This window comes from Colius striatus, chromosome 9, assembly GCF_028858725.1.
Source record: "Colius striatus isolate bColStr4 chromosome 9, bColStr4.1.hap1, whole genome shotgun sequence".
Taxonomy (NCBI): domain Eukaryota; kingdom Metazoa; phylum Chordata; class Aves; order Coliiformes; family Coliidae; genus Colius; species Colius striatus.
In genome coordinates, this window is record NC_084767.1 from 14,277,013 (window position 1) to 14,296,822 (window position 19,810).

At 55.6% G+C, this 19,810-nt stretch overlaps 1 protein-coding gene across 2 annotated transcripts in view; it reads left to right on the forward strand.

Annotated features, from left to right (window-relative positions):
• The first annotated feature begins 272 nt into the window (after positions 1 to 272).
• FLT4 (fms related receptor tyrosine kinase 4) overlaps positions 273 to 19,810 on the forward strand; it is a 59,216-nt gene continuing 39,678 nt past the window's right edge. For both annotated transcript variants that reach the window (XM_062002664.1, XM_062002665.1), the window contains exon 1: positions 273 to 500. In XM_062002664.1, coding sequence (XP_061858648.1) covers positions 443 to 500 — 58 coding nt within the window. In that variant the 5' untranslated portion in view covers positions 273 to 442. The remainder of the gene's footprint in view (positions 501 to 19,810) is intronic.

Consider the following 19,810-nt stretch of genomic DNA (forward strand, 5'->3'; position numbering starts at 1 on the left):
GCGAGCGAGCTCGTGTGTATGGGGGACAGGGATGATGCCCACGCACATAGGTATGGGTGTGCTCGTGTGCACGCGGGACAGGGATGAAGCCCACCCACGCACGCAGATGCGGGACGCCCCTACATGCAGGTGCAGAAGGACACACGCACCCACGCAGGTGCGTGGGCTGCAGCGCATGGTGCAGGTGTCCCCCCCCCGGGCCGCCCCCCGCCCCGTCCCGCCCCGCCCCGCCCCGCCGCCCGCCCGGCGCCCCGCGGGCTCGGCGGAGGGCGGCGGGCGGCCCGGGCGGGCGGAGGAAAAGGAAGCGGCCCCGGTTGCTCCCCGCCCGCCGCCGCCGCTGGTCGCCGGAGCTGGGGCGCGGCGGGAGCAGAGCTCGGGCGCGGGGCGCTGCGCTCCGCTCCGCATCGCTCCGCACCGCACGGACCCGCCCGCGGCCCCGGAGATGAAGAGAGTTTACACGCTGCCCCTCTGGCTCTGGCTCGGCTTTGTCTCGGAGGCAGGTGAGCGTTTGCGGGCTGCCCGGAGCGGCCCCGCACCTGCGGGCGCGCCGGGGACGGGGGCTGCCCCGGCGGGACGGGACGGGACGGGACGGGAGCTGGCGCTGCCGCCCGCATGTTCCCCAGACCCCGCAGGGACCCGCCGCGCCGCCGCCTCGTCCCGGACCGTGATGTGCCGTGCCCCGGCGCTCCCCGCTCCGGGCTCCCCCAGCCCCGACGGGGACCGACCCAGCCCGCCTGGGTATCCCCGGTGGCTGTGAAAGCATTCCGGCGGCGGGAGGAGCCTGCTGCCGTCCCTGCGGGGTCCGGGGCGTGGGGGTGACGCCGTGCCCGAGCCCCCGCCGTGCCCGAGCCCCCGCCGTGCCCGAGCCCCCGCCGTGCCCGAGTTGCGGGTTTGCTCGCTGCAAGCAGGGAGGGAGCGCATCGGACTCTCGCAGGAGGGATTCCCCTGCACGGGGAAGCGCCGGGCCGGGAGGGCAGGCTGGAGACCGGCTCCCTGCTCTGTTTATTTATTTTTTCATGCACAGAGTCATTAATTTGGGAGGGCCGGGCAGCGCGTTAGGGAGGAAGGCGCGAGGAGGAGGCGGTGGGCCGCATGATGCCGTCCAGCCTGGCTCTCCCAGCCCTCGCTGGCAGCTGTGGTCTGCCTGAGAAGTCACCCGAGGCAAATCCCAGTGAAACGCCTCTTTCCCATAGCGCTTCTGGGGCAAAAGGCTCTTGGGCAGCGAGTCGAACCCCCCTGGCCGTGGCTTGAGCCAGGTGGATGGAGGATCACGGGAGAGATGGGGCTGCAACACCCTTCCAGAGCAGAGAGACCGCAGGGCAGAGCAGAGATGGGTAGGCACAGCCAGGGCAGCCGGGACAGGGCACCAGCCCCATCAGCTTCCCCCAGGAAAGACCCTGTTTGCATGGGTAAAGCTTTTACAGCCCATATCAGAGCAAGACCAACAGAAAGTTAGTCATGCTGGGAGCCTGCAATGTGGGGAGATGAATTTGGAGAGCGTAAACACGATTCTCTGTAGCCTCAGCTTGGTGACTCACTATCATTGGTGGTGTTTGCTGCCATCGTTGAAGTGAGCTCATGGGAGGGCTGCAGGTCTGGCCACGGAGGTGTGGTATGGACGGCATCACTGTCTGCGGCACCGTCAGCCTGCTCTGCCCAAAATACCGCCGGCGACTCTGGTTCTGTGGGCCGAAGGACCCAGGGGGCTGCTGGAGCTCAGGGAGAGCTCTGAAGGCAGGGCAGGAGGGGACCTGCCAGTGGTGGCATCACAGCGGGAGCTGCAGCTGCTCAGAGCTCTCTTGTTAGCAATTTGTAAAGCATCGTGTAGCTGCTCTCAGGTTCTTTCATCTCCCGGAGGCGCGGGGAGCGGTGCCTGGGAGGCTCTGGCCAGCGCAGGGCTGCGCGGGGCTTTGAAGCTCTGCAGCGCTGCCTGATTAGCGCAGCGACCAAGGGCAATGTGGAGCTCGGCTCGGGGATCGTACCCCACAGATTTGATTCCTCTTTTTCTGTTGTACTTGACACCGATTCATCAATGTGTAAAGGACTCACAGATTCCTCATTAACCATAATCCCAACTGAGTGCAAATATTTGCTTCCCTTGGAAGCAGGGATGGAGGTGTGAGATTATTGCACCTGTGAAGGGTGAAATATTCATCTCAGGATGATGGAAGGTCTGTTCTGGCTCTGTATTCTGCTCATTCCTACGCCCTGGGTACCTGGTTAAATGGGCTAGTGCTAGGAAGGTATGCTATGTGAAGAGCACACGGGTGCTCCCTATGTCCCTGCTCCACAGATCTCTCATGATGGAGCTGGGGAGCTGCCCTTTGCCGGCAGAGAGTGGAGGGGAGCAGGCAGAGGCTCAGCCCCAGCATCCCAAGACATCCCACCTTTGTGGATAGCAATGAGAACGTGTGCTCCCTGAGCTGCCGTGCTCTGGGTGCAGAGCAGCGCTGACCACCCCACAGCCAAATATTCCCCTGAGGACTCTGGCTTGCTGCTTTCAAGAGCGTGTGCCCTCTGCATGAGGGAAGGGCCTGTGCTTGTGTAAGACCTGTGCTGATTACATTGGCTGCTGCTGTCTGCCCTCCTCTGAGATCCCGCAGACCTCCCCGGCCGGGTGCTGGGGCAGCCCCGCGCTCCCTGTGCCAGCAGCAACATTCGCCTTCGCAGCTGCGATTTGAAGCAGTTGCTTTATTGCAAGTAATAAACATGAGCCGTTTCAGCAACACTCTTTCATGGAAAAGCCCACAAGTGCAGAACAAACCCTGCTCTGGCTTAACCCAGTCGCCTGTCAGTGATGAAGCAGAGCCAGAGCCTCCAAGGGGGAGGTGGGTGATGGGGGGCATGCAGCCTCTGGTCCTTAGAGGCTGCTGGGGAGAGGGGCAGCTACAACCCTTGTGCTTCACTGCGTGCTTAGGGATGATTTCAGATGAACGGACTGCAGCTGCCACGCTGAGATTGGCTTGGGCCTGCACAGGCAGCCACGAGGCTGTTTGTCACCAAGCTCAGGTTGACGCTGAGCTCAGTTTGACGTCTGATCGGGGGGGACACTCCCCCCACAGCACAATGTCCACAGCCAGTGCTGACGGGGTGGGAGGGGGCTTCCTGTGACCTGTCCCACCCCACGCCGCTGCGCCTCTGCCGTGGGCTTGCTCCGCGTGGGATCGCTGTCCCCGGGGCCTTGCTTGGCCCCGCGTTGCTGCGGTGTTTTCCAGGGCAGGCGTGGGAAGGGCAGGTGCTCCCGGCCAGCCAGCAGGGAACAGGCTGTTCCCGGTGGCCCAGGGCAGTTCCTGGGGAGGGAAAGGGAGAGTGGGATCCCACGGGAACGGCAGCAGGAGGGGGCCACGTGGTCACGGCAGCAGTTTCTCCAGTGCTGTGTGGGGCATCTGCGGGGCTTGGGAGATTGCTTTGCAGTGTGGCTGCCGAACAGGAGAGAGCTTTTAACGGGTCACCGGGTCTCAGCAGCCTTGGGGAGCAACATGAGCCCTGAAGATAGCACCCATCTCACACACCTTCTCCCCAGGCACTCGAGCTGGTGCAGCAGAGCTGTTTCCAAACGTATATGACGTCTCTGCATTCAGCCTGCCAGACTGAAACAGCCCCAAACCGTAGGAACAAGGTGGAGGGTCCCTCACCCCAAGTTTAGGGAGGATTGTGTATTCAAACCCAGTAGTAAGGGAAAGCTGGGTCGATAGTGATCCTGAGGATGTCCTGCAGGTGTGGGGAGAAGCAGGAGGCCCTGTGATGGTGGGACCCCACAGGCCACACTGCCCACGGAGGGTGGGGAGCCAGAGCAGAGGAGCAGCCGCCGTGGTGGCTTCCGTGTGAGGAATGACTAAACGTCACAGGGCTCTTCCGCTGGGAAAGCCGGGCTGGGGCATTGTGACGGAGGCTGCAAAATCACAGCTCTCCTGGAGAAGGCAGTTCCTGGCGGGTTCCCGTACTGGGAGGATGCAGAGCATGGCGGGGGGCGGGGAGCATAGTGGTTTGTTGCACGCTGTAGTGCAGCAGTGGTGGATGTTAGATGTTTGCCTGGGCCCACGGGAAGTTGTGCATGGAAAAATGTGTGTGTTTGCAAGGAAAAATTCCACAGGTGGTTGGTCAAAGCTGAAATCCCCCTTTCCCAACCCAGACTGTGAGCCAGAGGTGCCCAGTGATGTATTTCATCTTGACTGGCCCAGCTTCCCCTGTGCAGGCAGCTCACTCGGGCGAGGGGCAGCAGGGAGCTGGGCCCATGGCTCCCTGAGGGCCCCACCACAGCTGGGTGCCATGGTGGGCACCACAACCGCCTCCAGCATGCCACTGTTGGCTGGGGAGACCAGAGCTAAATCTTGCCCTGGGCCAGAGCTGGAATTATCTTTTGTCCTTCATTAGGAGAAGAAATACTGCTGCAGCTGCACTGGCATCTAGTGCCTGGTTAAATTAATTCCAGGGTTTTTATTGCCTCTGGCTATCCCAGACCTTTGTTTCTTGTTTCACGTTGTTAAAAGAGGGGGTTAGCTGTGTCCCAGGGGGCTTTTTATCTCTGGTCAAAATAGTTCTGATGGTTTCAGCACACAGTATTATTGCCCATCTGTGGTGCCTCATTGTTAAGGCAAAATAGTGGAAGTGGAGATGGCCTGTGGTCAAGTGGGCAAGGAGGCACGAGCCCAGGAGCCCAGCACGGGGCTCATCTTGTTGTGTGGCTGCAGGCTAATCACTCCATCTCTAGGTGTAAGTTCAGCAGAAGGACGGTGAAAACCTGGCCCTGTGGCAGCCGGGGGTGAAACTCCCATCTGAGTTTTATAGGTTGAGGATATTGAGCAGGGAGTCTCTCCTGGAGTTGTTTCCTTGCTGAGGTAGCAGAAACAGGTTTCTGCCAGTGACTTGTATTTCACCTTACAACTGCTCCCACGTGTGAATTGTTTTTCTTGCTGTGTTTCTGCCCCCTCCTTCCAGGGTGAGGATCTCCAGCACAGGCTTCGCGGGCCAAACCTGGAGGTGCCGTGGGATGGACGTCATGTGCTAATGAGGGAGGATCGGTTAGGGGTTAGGAGAAGACTCCAAACTGGGGAAAAACAGAGAACAGGGTGGTGTGGAAAGGCAAGAGGTACTCCAAGCAAGTGCTGTGATCTCCTGTTCTCTGAGGGTGTAAATAACCGGGCAGCTGCTGCTCCTCTGCTCTGCTTCTGTGCAGTGAAAGGCAGCAAGGACCCCAGAGGCCATCCTCGGGAATGACCATCAGAAAGGGCTGAGGAGGTTGCAGACCCTCCTGGTTTTTATCCTCTGTTACTGATGGGCAGCACCCCAGAGTGAGCAGAGAGAAAGAGGAGATGAGATTTTTAGTTGCCTGCAGCAACAGAGCCTGAAAAGCCTCAGTGAAGTTGCAGAGGGATAAGCGAGAGAATGAGGGCAGTCCTGCTGCCAGTGTCAGTGCGTGCGGAGAGGGAAGAAGTCGGTGTGGCTCGGTGATGCTGCCACGTGAGCTGTAGCCAACCCACCCACAGTGCAGGCATGGAGGGGTTAAGCCTTCTCCTGGCCATGGTTCCAATTGGCTGGGCCAGTGCCAGCCAGTGTGTTGAATCCACCCACCATGGCCTATAGTGCCAGCCCCATGTCACAGCCCTATGCCCCATCCCACCATCCCCACACTCCATCCCACCACGGCCACCCGCACAGCATGGCAGGGCCACCCGCCCGGGCCAGCTGAGGGGGCCAGGGCAGCCCCTTGGGGAAGGGGTGAGCGAAGAGGAGAGGTGCCCATGCCAGGCTGGCTGTCCAGGTCCTCTCTTGGCGGAGGTCAGCGGTGGTTCATGGGAAAGGAAAAATTGGCAGCTGGGCCGGATGTCCCTGCATTTCCCCTCTTCCTGCAGCCGCCTGAACGACGTTCCTTATTTAGCTTTCCTGACGGACAGGAGGAATCTGATGGCGGAAACTGTCACTGCCTGATAACAGCTCAGGGACCCCTTTATGATGGGCGGCAGGGCAGGGAGCGGGGCAGCACTCCTCCTCGCCAGCAGGGGAGAGCCGGGGCTGCCCTTTGCACCGGGTTGTCGGGGGTGGCTGCAGGGAGGGAGGGAAGGGCACTCGCAGCCCTTCCCTTTGTGCTGATTTGTGTACCAACCACCTCCGTGCTATTTAAAAGACTCTCAGAGCCAAGAAGCAATGGCATTCGTAAAAATTATGCTGGCATTTTCCTTTTGGCAAGGCATCTGAGCAAAATGGCAGAGGCCGTGGATGGGGAGAGAGAAGGCAAGGAGCAAAGCCACTATGCCAAGATCTGAGACCAGGTGAGGCTTTCTACTCTCTGACAGTGAGGATGTATGTGAAGGGCAGCCAGGGCTGGGGCTGCTTCAGCAGGAGCCGGGAGTGATGACCAGTGCTAGGAGTTGAGCACACACATCAGTTCTGGGACCAGCTCCCATACAAGGGTGCTCTGACTGAACGGATGAGCACTGCAGAGGAGACATTACTGCAGGTTTTGTTGTCCCCAGCTTTTTCTCCACAGGAGATGGCATCTTGCTAGTGTCTGAGCCATTCTCTCATGTGTGCCCATGGTGACCAGCCCCAAAACCACAAAAGGTCCTGAAATACAGCCTCTGTTTCAATGTATCCATTGATTTTTATCTCTTGTCTGTGGAGGCCACCAGGCTGCTCCCATACCAATAAGAGCATTGTTTCCATGGCAATTAATGTATTTAAAAAGGGCAGAATGTACAGCAAGACTGTATTTTTTCCAAAGAGCAAACCCAAAGCAAGGCAGCCCTTGCCACTGTGCTGATGTAAGTCTCCCTGTGCAGCGCCGGGACTGGTGTCGCTGTGCTCTGCCTTGGGATGCGGGGCATGGACAGCATGGGGCTCACACAACCCTCTGCAAAGGCCACACTGCAGCCCTGGGACCACTGGGCCTCTGCTGCTCAGAGGGTTTTGTGTTCCATGGAGTGGGTAGAGCTGCATGCTCCAAGGCACACATCTGATCATTTCAGTTTTGCATGAGCAGTATTAAAAATCTCCCTGTGAGACTGAAGACCTCAGCAGGAGCTCACAGGAGCTGGCTCTGTGCTCTCTGAGCAATCCTCTGTGTGACCAGCTCACCTGCCTGAGCACCCGTGAGTTGCAGGGTTGACGTTTAGGTCAACAAACTGCTGGTACCTCAGGACCTCACTTCATCTAAGCTCAAATTCCTTTTGTGTTTGCTTTCTGTCAGGCAGGGAGATTGGTATGAAGGGAGTTGCTGTGCGAGACTGTCCGTGTTTGTATGTTGCTCTGTTGGTGCCGTAGGTGTGTGCAAGGCTGGTAGACGTCGGGAGGAAGCAGGAGCTCTAGCCCCAAAGCCCAGTGCATGCTTTGGATGGCCACACTGGGGATGGAGTACCCATGAGGTATGGCAGGTCATTGCATCTGCCTATTCTGAAGCCAAAACAGGCAGCATCATTCATATTACAAGTTATTTGTGTGGGATTATACGTGTTTCTTATGGTGTCACTTCCTAGCGTGATGCAGAGTCGCCATTGCAGCGAGATGAATAAACTTCCTGCTATACCTCCCTGGGGAGGAGTCATCTCACCCAGTCCCCATCACATGAAAGTTTTGTGTATAGCATAAGGTATCTGCTCTGCAGTCGCTGGGGGGAATAAAGGCTGTTTTGGAGGCACTCCACCCCATCTTCAAAGAGGTGTTGAAGAGATTGCCCTTGGGGAGGCGATGACTGAGCCTACTCCCAGCCTGTGTGGTGTTTGCATGCATGTGTGTCCCCAGGACCAGCACTGCCCCTCTGCCCACTTGCATTTCACCTGGCAATCCACCCTCCTTCTCACTGGCCACCCTGGCTCCCTCCACTGCAGCATCCTGCAGCTGTATGAGGGCACAGGCATGGTCTGGCGGAGGGTAAAATGAAAGAGCAGCATCAACCAAAACAACTGATGACCCCAGCTTCGGGAGACATGGCCAGTAGGAGGCCAGGAGGTAGTGGGATCATGTGGAGTGAGCAGTAGACAAAGGAAGGAAGTTTTTATTACTGGGACAAATCCTGAAGTCCTTCAGTTGTATTTAGGCCAATGTCTCAATGACTTCAGTGGGGACTAGTCTGAGTAAAAAGAGAAGAAAAGGCTTCAGGATCTGGCCCTTGAGTAATTTTGTCACGTGGGAAGCTTATAAAGAATTTGCAAGCTCAGGATGGCTTTCCTGAGTGACTGGTGCTAGCCAGCAAGCAGCTCCCATGGCAGCCAAGCCTCCTACCAGGGTCACCATCCCCTACCTCTCCTGGGACACCAAGCACTCATCCTGCAGCGGGTTCACTGTTTTGGCTGCTGGCAAGGCTTAGTGGGGCTCAGCAGACCCCTTGGGCCAGCCAGGTGCCCTGGGTTGGGTAGTGGCTCTCCAGGTTTGTGAAAGACTGTCTGCATGTTTGTGAGACCCAGAAGGCCCTCTGAGGGTTTTGGGATCCTCCATCAGCTTTCCAAGGTTATGGAGGCACACAGGCTCTTCATGAGGCAGGGATGTCTGTGAAAGGTTTCCTAGTTTCTTGTGGTCCCCACAAAAGAAGCTACAAAAACCACAGGGCTGCAGAGCAGAGCCTGGAAAACCCTCCCTTAGTTTCCCTGCCTGAGGAAGGTCCCGTGTTGGCAGGGGGTAGCATGTATGTGTCCACACAGACACAGAAGTGTGTGCTGACAGTGAGGTTCGGCTCCGGGCTTGGCTCTCCATCTGTGACTTGTTTTCCACATTTCTGAAAGACTGTTGTCTGTTGGATATTAGATACAGTGACCTAAAAATATACTGACAAAAGTAAGGGTCAAGTCAATAGTTTCCATGGATGACAGCAAATCTTGATATTTACTAAAGCAAGAACATTGGGCACGGATTGTGGTTTATGCTCAGATTTGGAAGCTGCCAGCTCAGAGTGAAATGACATCCTGTGGAGGTGACGGCATCCAGCGCCCACAGGAATCCATCACTCACATGGTGGGTTGTCCTGGGCTGAGCAGAGTCCCCAGTGAGGCATAATTTGGTCTGAGTGGCCATCATCCCTTCGCCACGCTGCAGCACTTGGCCCTGGGGAAGTGAAGGGCAGAGGGTTAATGGCCTAAGGAGAGGCAGCTGGCTGCAGTGTGGGATGCTCCTGTGGGAGATGCACACCTTCACACCAAGAAAACCCCTGTGCTGCTGGGCAGGCAGTCTGTGTGTGTTGCCCATGTTTTGGGGTGAAACACAGGGGAAGCAAGCGCCTTGCCTGCAAACAGAGGTACCCAGTGATGCCTTTGTAAAGCAATTTTAGTTAACGTAGCGTGCATCTGGGCCTGAGGACTCCTCATTTGTTTTCTTGGCTGTTGCCAAGCTATCAGACTTGGCAAGTCCTGGGCTGCTGTCTGTAAGTACTGGCTCTGGCGGTACTGTGGTGCTGGGATGGGGTCAGGGCATGCTAGGATGAGATCAGGGTCTTTGTCTCCTCTCTGTCCCATGACATCCCAGTATGAAAGTGAAGAGGAACCATAGCTAACCTGTGCTGCCCCGTTCTGGGCAGACAGGCTCGGACCCAGTGTATGTCCCCTTGAGGAACAGTGCCACAGTGGGATTTTCCCACTTGGTGAGCTAGATCCACTACATTTGCTTGCTTATATCCTACAAGGACTATTGGAGGCAATGAGAAGACATAGATGGTAGCTTGATGTCTCCAGGTTGAACATGTGATGATGGGGTTTGGTATCCCGCAAACCTCCTGTGTTGTAGGGAGGCAGGAACCTTTCCAAGGGCTTCAGTCACACCAGGATGGTGTCCAGCCCAAGATACTCTCTGCTGCAGTGCCTGCATTGTCCAATGTTACCTCTCCCCAGCGCTTGGTGTTTCACAATGTTTATGGTCACTCCTCACCCTTGGCTGCTTAGACAAATAAAGCCTAATGCAGCCTGAGGCAGTTAATCCCCGGGCTCTCCTGCCTTACAGCAATAACAAGGCCTGGGTGGCATTTCAAAGAATGCACTGGGGGAGAGGGGGAGTGCTGGGGTCTATTTTCTCTGTGGTGGTGGAAACACAAGCCCGCCTTCATTGAAGATAAGAGACACTGGCCGGGCTGAGCTCCTGCTCAGAGGTTACAGCGGTGATGGAAGGCAGGAGACTCTGTGTGGCATTGGCCCCACAGTCACCTTTGCCTAAAGAAAAACACTTCTTAATACAATAGTAGATTTAAAAAAAAATAAGAAAAGAAAAATAAACAGGGCCCCATGTGAACTTAGGAAACCTGTGCTGGCGTGAGGAGAGATGCACGTGGGGAAATGGCCTGTATAGCACCTGGAGTGGCTCTGGGCCCTGGACCCACAGTCTTGGGAAGGGGAAAAGGTCCATGACCATCCTTAGCCCCTTGGTCCAGCATGGTCCTGATACAGCCTCGCTGCCAAACAGCTTCTCCTGTCTTTGTGGTCCAAGCCAACATGTCTTCCCTTCACTCATGCCTCATCTTTCCCATGAGGCTGGGAAGGTCGTCTCCAGCCTCACCCCATAGCTCTGAGCACCAAGAACCCTGCAGTGACCAAATAGGGACAGCCAAGGAAGCGGTGTGTTGTCTCTTTAGCACAATTTCCCTGTTAGTGCTTGTGCTGCTTGGGTGGAAGTCATTAGCATGTGTAAACGCTTCCTTCCCATTGCGTCTGCTTGCGTGCTCTCCCCGCTGAGCTGCGTGGCAAGGGAAGCACCTTTGAACGGGAAAACAACAGCCAGCCTCGGAGTATTAACGAGAGAGTGACGGGGTGTTTATGAAACTTGGTAACCCTCTTGTAAGCTATTTTTAAAAAGCAGCACAAAGTGTTTTAGCTTACTGGCCTTCAAATGGCACCAGAGTCCAACACTACCATTTAGGCTGGGTGTTTCATCGTAGGAATTATGCTATGACATACAAAGCGTGACATTTCCAAGTCAGCCTTTCTTGGAAGGGAATTAAATGAGTTTCATAGCTGCATGAGGGGTGTTATATGGAGGTGGAGAGAGAAATCTGTGCAGATGTTAAACAGCCAGCTAATCTCAAGTGACGTGAGTGCCCCGGTACACTTTGGCTCTCAGCGATGATGATTTTCATCTCCCGCTGCAGCGGGTCCTGGCTTGCGGTCACAGCTCTGTGCCAAGAGAAACTGAGAGCGTGTGCGTTTGTAACTTGCCATCCATGCCCCGGACAGCCCCATGGGGCTGGCTTTCCTCCCAGTGCCCCAAATCTTTCCATCTTCAGGTCTCTCTGCCCAGCAGGGAGCAGATGGGATCACTGATCTGGGAACCCTGTGTGGGGGGAGAGTTGTGCTGCGCTCTCTAGAACCCATCCCTCTTGGGGATCTTGCAGAGAGCAGAGTAAGAGTTTTATTAACCACATCAGGGAAGGCTCTGGGCTTGGGGAGCTCTGACTACTTTTGATGATGGCAGAAATCTGAACTGTGCAGTGTTTTCCAGGAGAGCTGCCATTCCCTGGAGTAAATGTTCCTACATAAAACAGAGGACACACAAAATTACACCTGCTGCCCTGCTCATGCGAGTGCCAGGACTCTGGGGCTGGCAGCAAGCGCTTAGAGCTCCTCAGCAGCCCTCTCTGCTTGTGCACGTCTGGCCTCGTACCTGAGCCTTCCTTCCTCCGCCGCTACCTCTGATGACTAAGTCTCCTTTGAAGAGTGTGTGCCTGTGATCTTCCTGCCTCCCCTCGTGCCCACCCCGCCAGAAGGGGCCGTGCAGATGCGCACGTGCGGGTGTGCATGCGAGAAGCTGTGCTGGAGAGGAGGGTTCGTGCTCTCCCCCTCGCCAGGCAGCAGCGTGCTCTCCTGCCCGTGAACACTCTTCCCTTTGCTTTATTATTTTTATTATTATTAGGTTATACCTGGTGCTTGAAAACCCTGCTTTGATAATCAGGAAGTTTAAATTCTTCCTGCACTTTACTCGTGCTTCCTACTTTCTGGACCCATCCACGTCTAATGTAGCTTTTTCATGTTGCACTGGCTCTGAGATAAATCCGTTTCCTTTGTTCCCTCTTATCTTTCATTAGAAGGAATAAGGATTCTTCCCTTCTTGCTCGAGCATCTTTTTTTTCTAAGCGAAAGCAGCCCAGTTCCTGCTGCTCTACCCTCTGTGGCTCAGGCAGGTATGGAGATACAAAGAAGCTGCATGACAGGCCTGCAGGGAGCCTGGAGCAGATGGGGAATTGAATCCAGGTTTTCCAAGGCCATGATAATTATCTAATTGCAAAACTGTTTTTTCCCACTTAGCCTGTTCATCAGCTTCTCTCACACTCAGCAGCTGGAGATCAACTTGAGGAGGGCTTGTGCTGCAGAGAACAGGCACTGCCAGCTCCACAGCTGCTGTTTGGTTTGAGAGCTCTGAATTGATTTCAATTCAAGTCTAAGTAGCAGACATCTGGGATGCAAACTCCAGTGACATGAAGACACTGGAGCAGGTCTTTTCTGCCTGGCACAGTGCCTCCCAGTCCAGCTGGCTACCTTACAGACCCCTGAAAAAGCCTGGCATGGTCAGCTTGGCTGCAGGGACTAGGCTGGGAGGTAGGCATGGTCCACAGGTTTTGCTTACGTGAGGGAAACCTGCCTTGAGTGGACTACAGGGATTTCTTTAGTGTCCCGCTCAGCTTGTCCATAAGCCAGCAGTATTGGGAAGAACTAAACTTCAAAGTCCAGTCATTAAGCCCACACACATCAAGGAAAAAGCAAATGTGCAATTTGCTTTTTTCTTTCCAAATGCTGCTGACCTATTCTGTCTGTGCTCAGTGACAATCCTTGGGCGCTCTCTGACTTCTTTTCCAGCAAAAGCCAGAATGCTGAGACCTTGCTTAGCTCAAACTCTGCCTTGCCCCAGCAGCATGTCTCTGGCTCGCTTCAATGGGAGCTTCACCTGAGGCTCTGGGAAGGGAGCTCACAGTGGAGCTGTAGGCAACGATGTCAACTCAGGGGCTCCTCACTGCTGCTTTTCAGGCTTTTCTCTTCCTCTGTGTCCATGCAGCCAAGCCCCCCAGCGCTGTGGGTGGAAGCCCCTGCCAGAGGACTAGAGCTGGTCGTGGCTCTGCCCAGGCTGTCACCAGTCTTGGCCTGGGCAGTCAGGGCTCCAGGAAAGGAGCCAAGGCCCTGGCATGGGCAGGGGTTCCTACCCTGTTGCACCTGCTCTGTTTTGGCAATGGGAGGTTTAGAGACTCCTAGGTGTGGATGTCTCACCTGGATTACTGTGTGTGAAAGCTGGTGGTGACTTACCCTCCAGGAGCTTATCCCTGTCTTTGGGAATCAATCTGGGTACCCCAGTGTGAAAAAATACAGTTTATCCAAGTCATGTGAAAAGGTACGTCGTTGCCTGCCTTGTACTTTCGTCAGGTACAGCATGAGAAACAGTGGGTAATAATTTCCTTTAGTCAATTACCCTTTGTTACTGTATAGCCTCTCATTTCTTCTCAGTGGCCAAAGAGGTCTCTTTAGTGTCCCACGGGTTTGTGCCCACTGCTACCAGAGGTACCGCAGCCCAGTAAAGCCCCCAGGGTTACACATGGATAGACGTGGGGTGAAATTAAACTCTGAATCCTGCAATGGTCACACTACTCCTGAGCAGTCCCAAGCAGGTTCACTGGAGGTAGCCACAATACAAACTTTTCCCAAGCCGCTGGCCCAGCAATCCCAGACCCCCAAGGCCCCTTGAGGGGATGTCCCCTGACCATCCATTTGCGCTGGCAACACCTGTCTGCCAGGCACCAAATTTGGACCAAACACTGATTTCACACAAGCTGTGGTCCATCCATTGTGTCCCTTCAGGTTAGAGACGTAATGAGTAGAGCTAATTTCTGTTGCTGGTCCCCTAAAGCCATCCAATCCCTCTGCTCTTTCTGGGCCACAGTAATCATGTCCTGTGGGGGCAGAGAATGCGAGCAGGGCAAGATGTTGAAAGAAGTGAATTAAAACGGGAAGAGAAGCAACCTGACAGCCCTTAAGATGTGGGAGGATAATTTTAATTGCGTTTTGCAAGAGTTTAGCCATGCAGTTAATAGGGGCCACTGGAAGAGAGGTGGCTATGTATGCTAAGCAGGGCGGCTCGCCCTGGGCTCCTGCAGAGCCGCGGCAGTGGCGGAGCAGGAGCTGGCACAGGCATGGTGGCAGGGTCTGAGGATTTCTGCCCCTCAGGGAGTGAATCCTGTGGACAGAATAGGTTCTGTTCCTGTCTGAAGGCACTGGGCTCCCCCTCCCCTCTCCATGCGTCCCACTGAGCCAGAGCTGCCCTCCAAAATGTCAGGGAGAGGAAGCAATCCTCAGCTTGTTAGTTTCTACAAGGAAATAAAACACACAGATGGCTTGAGCATCCTCTATCTCAAAGGCAGGAAAAGGATTCTCTGGACAGGAGCAGGCAGCCAACAAACCCAGAGCGATTCAGGGAATGGGGGACCAAACAAAGCAGCGTCTGGCCATCCCTAGGCAGCAGCAGAAAGGGTGGGCCGGCAGCCCGCCGAGGGGAAGCGAGCTCTGTGATGTGCAGCAGCATCCCTCACCCGCCCCAGTGAGAGCAGCAAACAGCCAGCTCCCCTGGGGCCTGGGGAGGCTGCTGACAGCAGAGATCCTGGAGGAGGTCTGCAGGGTGGCCCCGACTGACCCGCTGCCCCAGGCCGGACATGTGGCTACCTGACAGAGGCTAACTTTGGCTCAGGACGTAGCCTCTCGGGGAGGATGGAGTAGGGAGCGAGCGCGGGGAGGGGGGCTAGGGAGAGGAAAGACAGCAGGAGACAGAAATGCAAACATGGCCTGACAGACGTGGGGCAGGGGGAGGGGAAGAGGAAAAAGCAGGGTAAACCTGGCAGGATGGAGCAGGAAACCAGGCTGGAGTGAGGCAGGGCGATGGTGAGAGAGTGCTTCCTGCGGAGGGAGAAAGGCAGACAGATAAACACTCCAACAGGCACTGGTTGACCCCTCTTTGGGATGACGTGGTCCCCAGGGCATGGGTGGCTGCGCCCCTGCAGACCAGAGTCCCGAAAGCAGGTGGCAGCATGGCGGGGCATCAAGTGTAGGGACGGTGCTCTGGTGCCCTGGGGCAGCTGGCTTGTGAAATATTCTGATTTAAATGCCTGCCTGAGGCACCAAGGAGCCAGGACTGAAGGGTACAAGAGTAACTTTGTCCCTCATGACAGCCCAGCTGTCTTGAAAGTGGCTTTTGCTTTTGAGTTGTTCTATTTCTGTCCCCTGGTGAGACTGACAGGTTCAAAGTTCAAAACCTGAAGGAGCTCAAGAGAGTTTGTGACTTTCTTTGCCTCATTCCCCATCAGTGCAAGTAGTTATGAGTTTATGAGCTATTGGGAGAGACCCATTGGGGTGCATGTGTTAGGCCAGAGCAGCCTTTTGGACTGAGTTCATGGGGCTATTTGGCTGGACCTGTGGGCATTAGGTGTGTGGCCACGATGCCATGGAGTGTCAGGGGCTGGGGGAGCAGAGCAGAACACCCAGCCCCACAGCGCTGCTGATCTGACTGTGACTGCTGCTGCTTGTGTCAGGATCGTGTTGCCATCGTATGATGTGTTGCTTGTGTCTCTGCCCACCCCATCCAGCTCCCTGCATGGCTGGCAGGCAGGGAGGTGCTTTGGCTGGGGTCTCCCCTGGCTGCAGATGCTGAGCTGGAGAAGAGGTCTGATATTTGCACTCCTGAATGTACTGTCCATTTGGATACACATCCTTCCTCTTCATCTGGCATTGCTGCAGATCCATGGTGCTTAGGGTGTCTCCGAGGCTGGTGCCAAGAGACTGGTGGCTCCTTCCTCAGCCCTTATATTGGTTCCTGCTCTGAGGACTCCTGCCTCCATGCACCAACTTACCCACAAGCGTCTTAGGGCAAAGTTAATGTCTTGTTATGCTATTGATGTTAGAAATGACAGGATGGATCATACACCCAAAAATGATGATCACCTCTGTGTTTGTGTGAGTATGGACCGAGTTCCTGTAATTGAGTCCCCATGCCCCCTGAAAGAGAGCAGCCTGCCCCAGCTGCAGCAAAGGAACCGCTGGTGCTTTGGGAGTATCCTCTCAAAGTGGTGAGGATATAGATCCACTGCATTTTGATTTGGTGACGTTTCAGGGCTTTGAGATCCATGGATGAAAATCTCTAGCCCAGAGGAGTGCTGTCTGTTCGCTGGCATTGCCTGCTGTGAGAAGGGGAAAGGCGTTGCCCCACGCCTGAATGAGCTTATGGTACAAGGGGTCAGTTGTGTGCCTGTCCTGACTGCAACAGAGATGCTGCCCTAGCACAACACAGAGTGCAGAGGCGCTGGTCCTGCACAGAGGAGTACAGCCCCTGTGTTTAACCTCTTCTGGGACAGGTCTGAAGCGATGGTCAACAAAAAGAACCCCCTACAGGAAAGGAGCTGCTTCCTTTGCACTTATGCAAATGCACAGTTTTTGGGAGGATTTCCAGTTCCCTATCATTATCATTTTTAATGTATTCATTGCTGATACCTCAGCCTGGTCCCATCTTATCCACAGTGCCCTTCAGCATGCCACCTCTCTGGTTTTCCCTAAGGCTATCACCCTGTCCTCACATCCCTCAGGCATAGGCTGCTGGGCAGAGCCTGCTCCATTTCAGTGTGAATTCCCACCGTGGTTTGGGGCTTACCCTGCTTGCTGTGAGGCGGGAGAGAAAGCACCTGGTATTTCATCCCCACCTTGGCCAGAGCCTGCCCTCCATTTCTCAGCCTCCTGCGATATCTCACCTCTCTGCAAAACAAGCCTTCCTCTGTGCTGGCGAGCACCAAGAGGAGGAAGAGGAGGAGCTGGCAGGCCTATGTCCAAATTCCCCCCGCTGCTCTGCCAGCTGCCGGCTCCTTGTGTGATGTGACACTCACGCTTTTTCCAGCTCACAGCTGGATGCTTGCCCCGTGTGAGGAGGAGTCACTCTGTGGGGGAGCTTCAGCCCTGTAGGTGGGAAGTTGGCCCAGCTCTGCCTCTGGCACGTGGGTTTCCCTTGTGTCTGTGGACAGCTGCGGGTTCTCCAGCACCAGGCACTCCAGAAAGCATCCAGTTGCACCAGCACGGGGCAGATGGGGAAGAGGTAACTGGAGTAACGAGGGGAAATGGCACCTGTAGTGCTGGAGTTGCAGGGCAAGGGGTGATAGTGTACATGCATTGCCAGCAAATGCTGCTGATTCAGATAAGCCCAGCCTGGAAAGCTGGAGGTCTGCAGAAAGGGTAGAGCAAGGTTTCTCCTCCCTCTCCCCCAGTGCCAGCTATTGCTGCGCTTCTGCGTCAGAAAGGGTTGTTCAGTCCATTTCCCCAATTTCCAGTGAGAAACCAGAATTGTGTATTTGACTGTCCAAGAGCAGTTCTGTCTGCTCACAGAATAACTGTGGTGTGTGATTGTGTCTAAGTGCGTGCCTTGTCCTGCTTGCAAGGAAACAGCCCCTGCACTGCTTTTGCAGACAAAGGTTTGGGCTGGGAGTAAAGTCCATGGGAAATGGGAGATGCTGTGAAAGATGAGTCGCATCAGGCTATATGGTAGCACTGGGCCCTGAGCAGGGCATGCAAAGTGCTGTGGAGCACCAGCCAGACCGAGACCAGAGCAGCTGCATGAGCCCAGTGAGTCCGAAGAAGCTCATCCTCGTCCTTTGCATTGCAGACTCGGGATGTGGATAAACTCAGGGGATCCACTCTGGAGCTTCAGTCAGGGAATCCAGTTATGTGGTCCAAAACTACTAGAAATCCCCATTGTAGAAAGTGTCCAGATCTCAAGCTTCCTGCCTGGCTTTGTCAGGATGTTCATTGACTGGGAGTTTTTGCCTGAAGACAGCACAGTAGAGATGAGGCAGTAGCAGGGTCAGGGTAGCTTTGCTGGGGAGAAAAGACACTCTTTTTAACCTTTCCATCCTATCTTTTTCCCTAGCACAGCACTAGGGTGGGCAGACTGGGTTGGGCTGGGTATGCGAGGTGATGGGAGAGAAGTGAAAGCACCCAGCCTCGTCTGGACCAGCTTTGCTCTGCAGATGTCATTTGGCAGCGCTGGTCACAAAACCCTGAAGCAGTGAGTTTAGTGGCAGGGCCGTGAGCCGTGTCGGTTAGCTGGGGACACGCAGCGGCTGTGGCCAGAGCCATCCAGTCCAGCGCCGGGGAAGGAAGTCAGTGAGAAGGACAGAGTGTGAACAAAACCCCTCTCCGGAAAGGCACCCCGTTAATCAGTCAGCAGGGCCGACTCAGCACAGAGGGAGGGAAGGGGAAGCAGAGAGGGGCTGAGGTGGTGTGTGGGGGCTCACAGGGAGGATCCGGTGCAGGGCTTCCTGCGGGTGGAAGCAGAGGGAGAGCAGGAGCCGTGTTGTGTTGTGCCGTACCATGCTGTGCCACGCCTGCGCCTTCCCCCACATGCAGCCTCTGAGCAGGTTTCCGAAGCCATCGTTTGCTGCAGTGGTGCTGGCACAGATGCTGCTCTGCTGTGACATAGCCATCTGCAGCCATCACCAGAGAAAACCAGGCCCCACATGAGACAATGTGCTCGAGAGATGGGTTCAGGCACACAGCTGGAGCCTGTGGGCTGCTCAGTCTCTGTGCTTCCCAGGGCGAGCGTGGCTTCCCCGCCAGGCAAGGAGAACGCTGGGATGCAGGACCCCGGCAGACAGCCCTGCCACCATGCTGAGAGCAGCAGTGATTTGGGGGTGCAGAAAGAGGGCAGAGTGGGGATGGAGAAAATGAAGGAGCTGCCAGTGATAAGGAGAAAGTCCTCAGTGCAGCCTGGCCCCTTTCAGAGCCACACGCTGGGAGATCAAGGCTAGGAAAACTGCTGGGAAATGCACTTCTCTGAAAATAGACAAGGTGTGAGTGGCTGTGGGATCCTGCTTCCTCTCCCCGTATCCCATCAATCCCCCTCTGTTTATTTTAATATCCTGCTGCCAACTTGCTTGGAGACCATCTTGAAAAAACAAAGCTCGCCTGGGCTGCCACATGCCTTTTTAATTACATTAATGCTTTCCCTGTGCAAGGGCGAGATTTGGTGTGCACGAGAGAGCAGGATCTGCTTGGAGGGCCGGGGAGATAAAGCATCGCTAGGGTTGAAGGTGGGGAAGGAGGAACTCAGAGGGAAGGAGACGCTCCATGTGCTGGAGACATCTCCCTCACACCCTGCAATTTGCCAGAGACACAAACCATCTGTATGTCAGTTAGCAGAAATTTAATGGCCAAACCCAGCACCAAGTTCAGTGCTGGGGAGAGTGAGACACAGGAGAGAGCCATAGCAGGGCATACGCTCGCCTGAGGATAGAAAGGGCAAAGGCAGCATTGGGATGGATCCATCTGGCAAGCACGTTTTTGGGGGGTAGGTAACCTGACGGCCTTGAAGATACTTCTGTAGGCTGGGAATGGGTCTGTGCATCTCTTTGCCTGTCCTGGATGCCATGAGTGGCTGTGAACATTGCCATCCCAAGGTTCCAGCCCTGGTGTGGGACGTGGGGGAGAGCAGTGGGTCCCCAGTGTGAGCCAGTGCCCGATGCAGGGAGTCCCCAAAGATCGCGCAGCCTGGCGGGATGGCGCTGGCTGCCAGCAGCACGAGCGTCCCTAGCCCCACACCGCGGTGCTTTCGGAGGGAGCACTGGTTCCTTTTCCTGTTGTACTCACAGAGGGCCATGGACAGGATGCATCTGCAGGAATCCCACAGCCTCAACCTGCACAGATCGTACTTTTTCTTTCTTCCCCTTCACCCCCTGGTGTTGTTTGCTAACAGGTCACTGGGCGGCATGGGAAGGGAGGCAGGGGGTTATTTCTGCAGCCATCCTGCTCTCCCGAGCCCAGTGGTGGGGCAGATGCAGTGTGCAGCACTGGCTAAGAGGCCACTGCCACCTCGGACCACTGCTTTGGTGGTT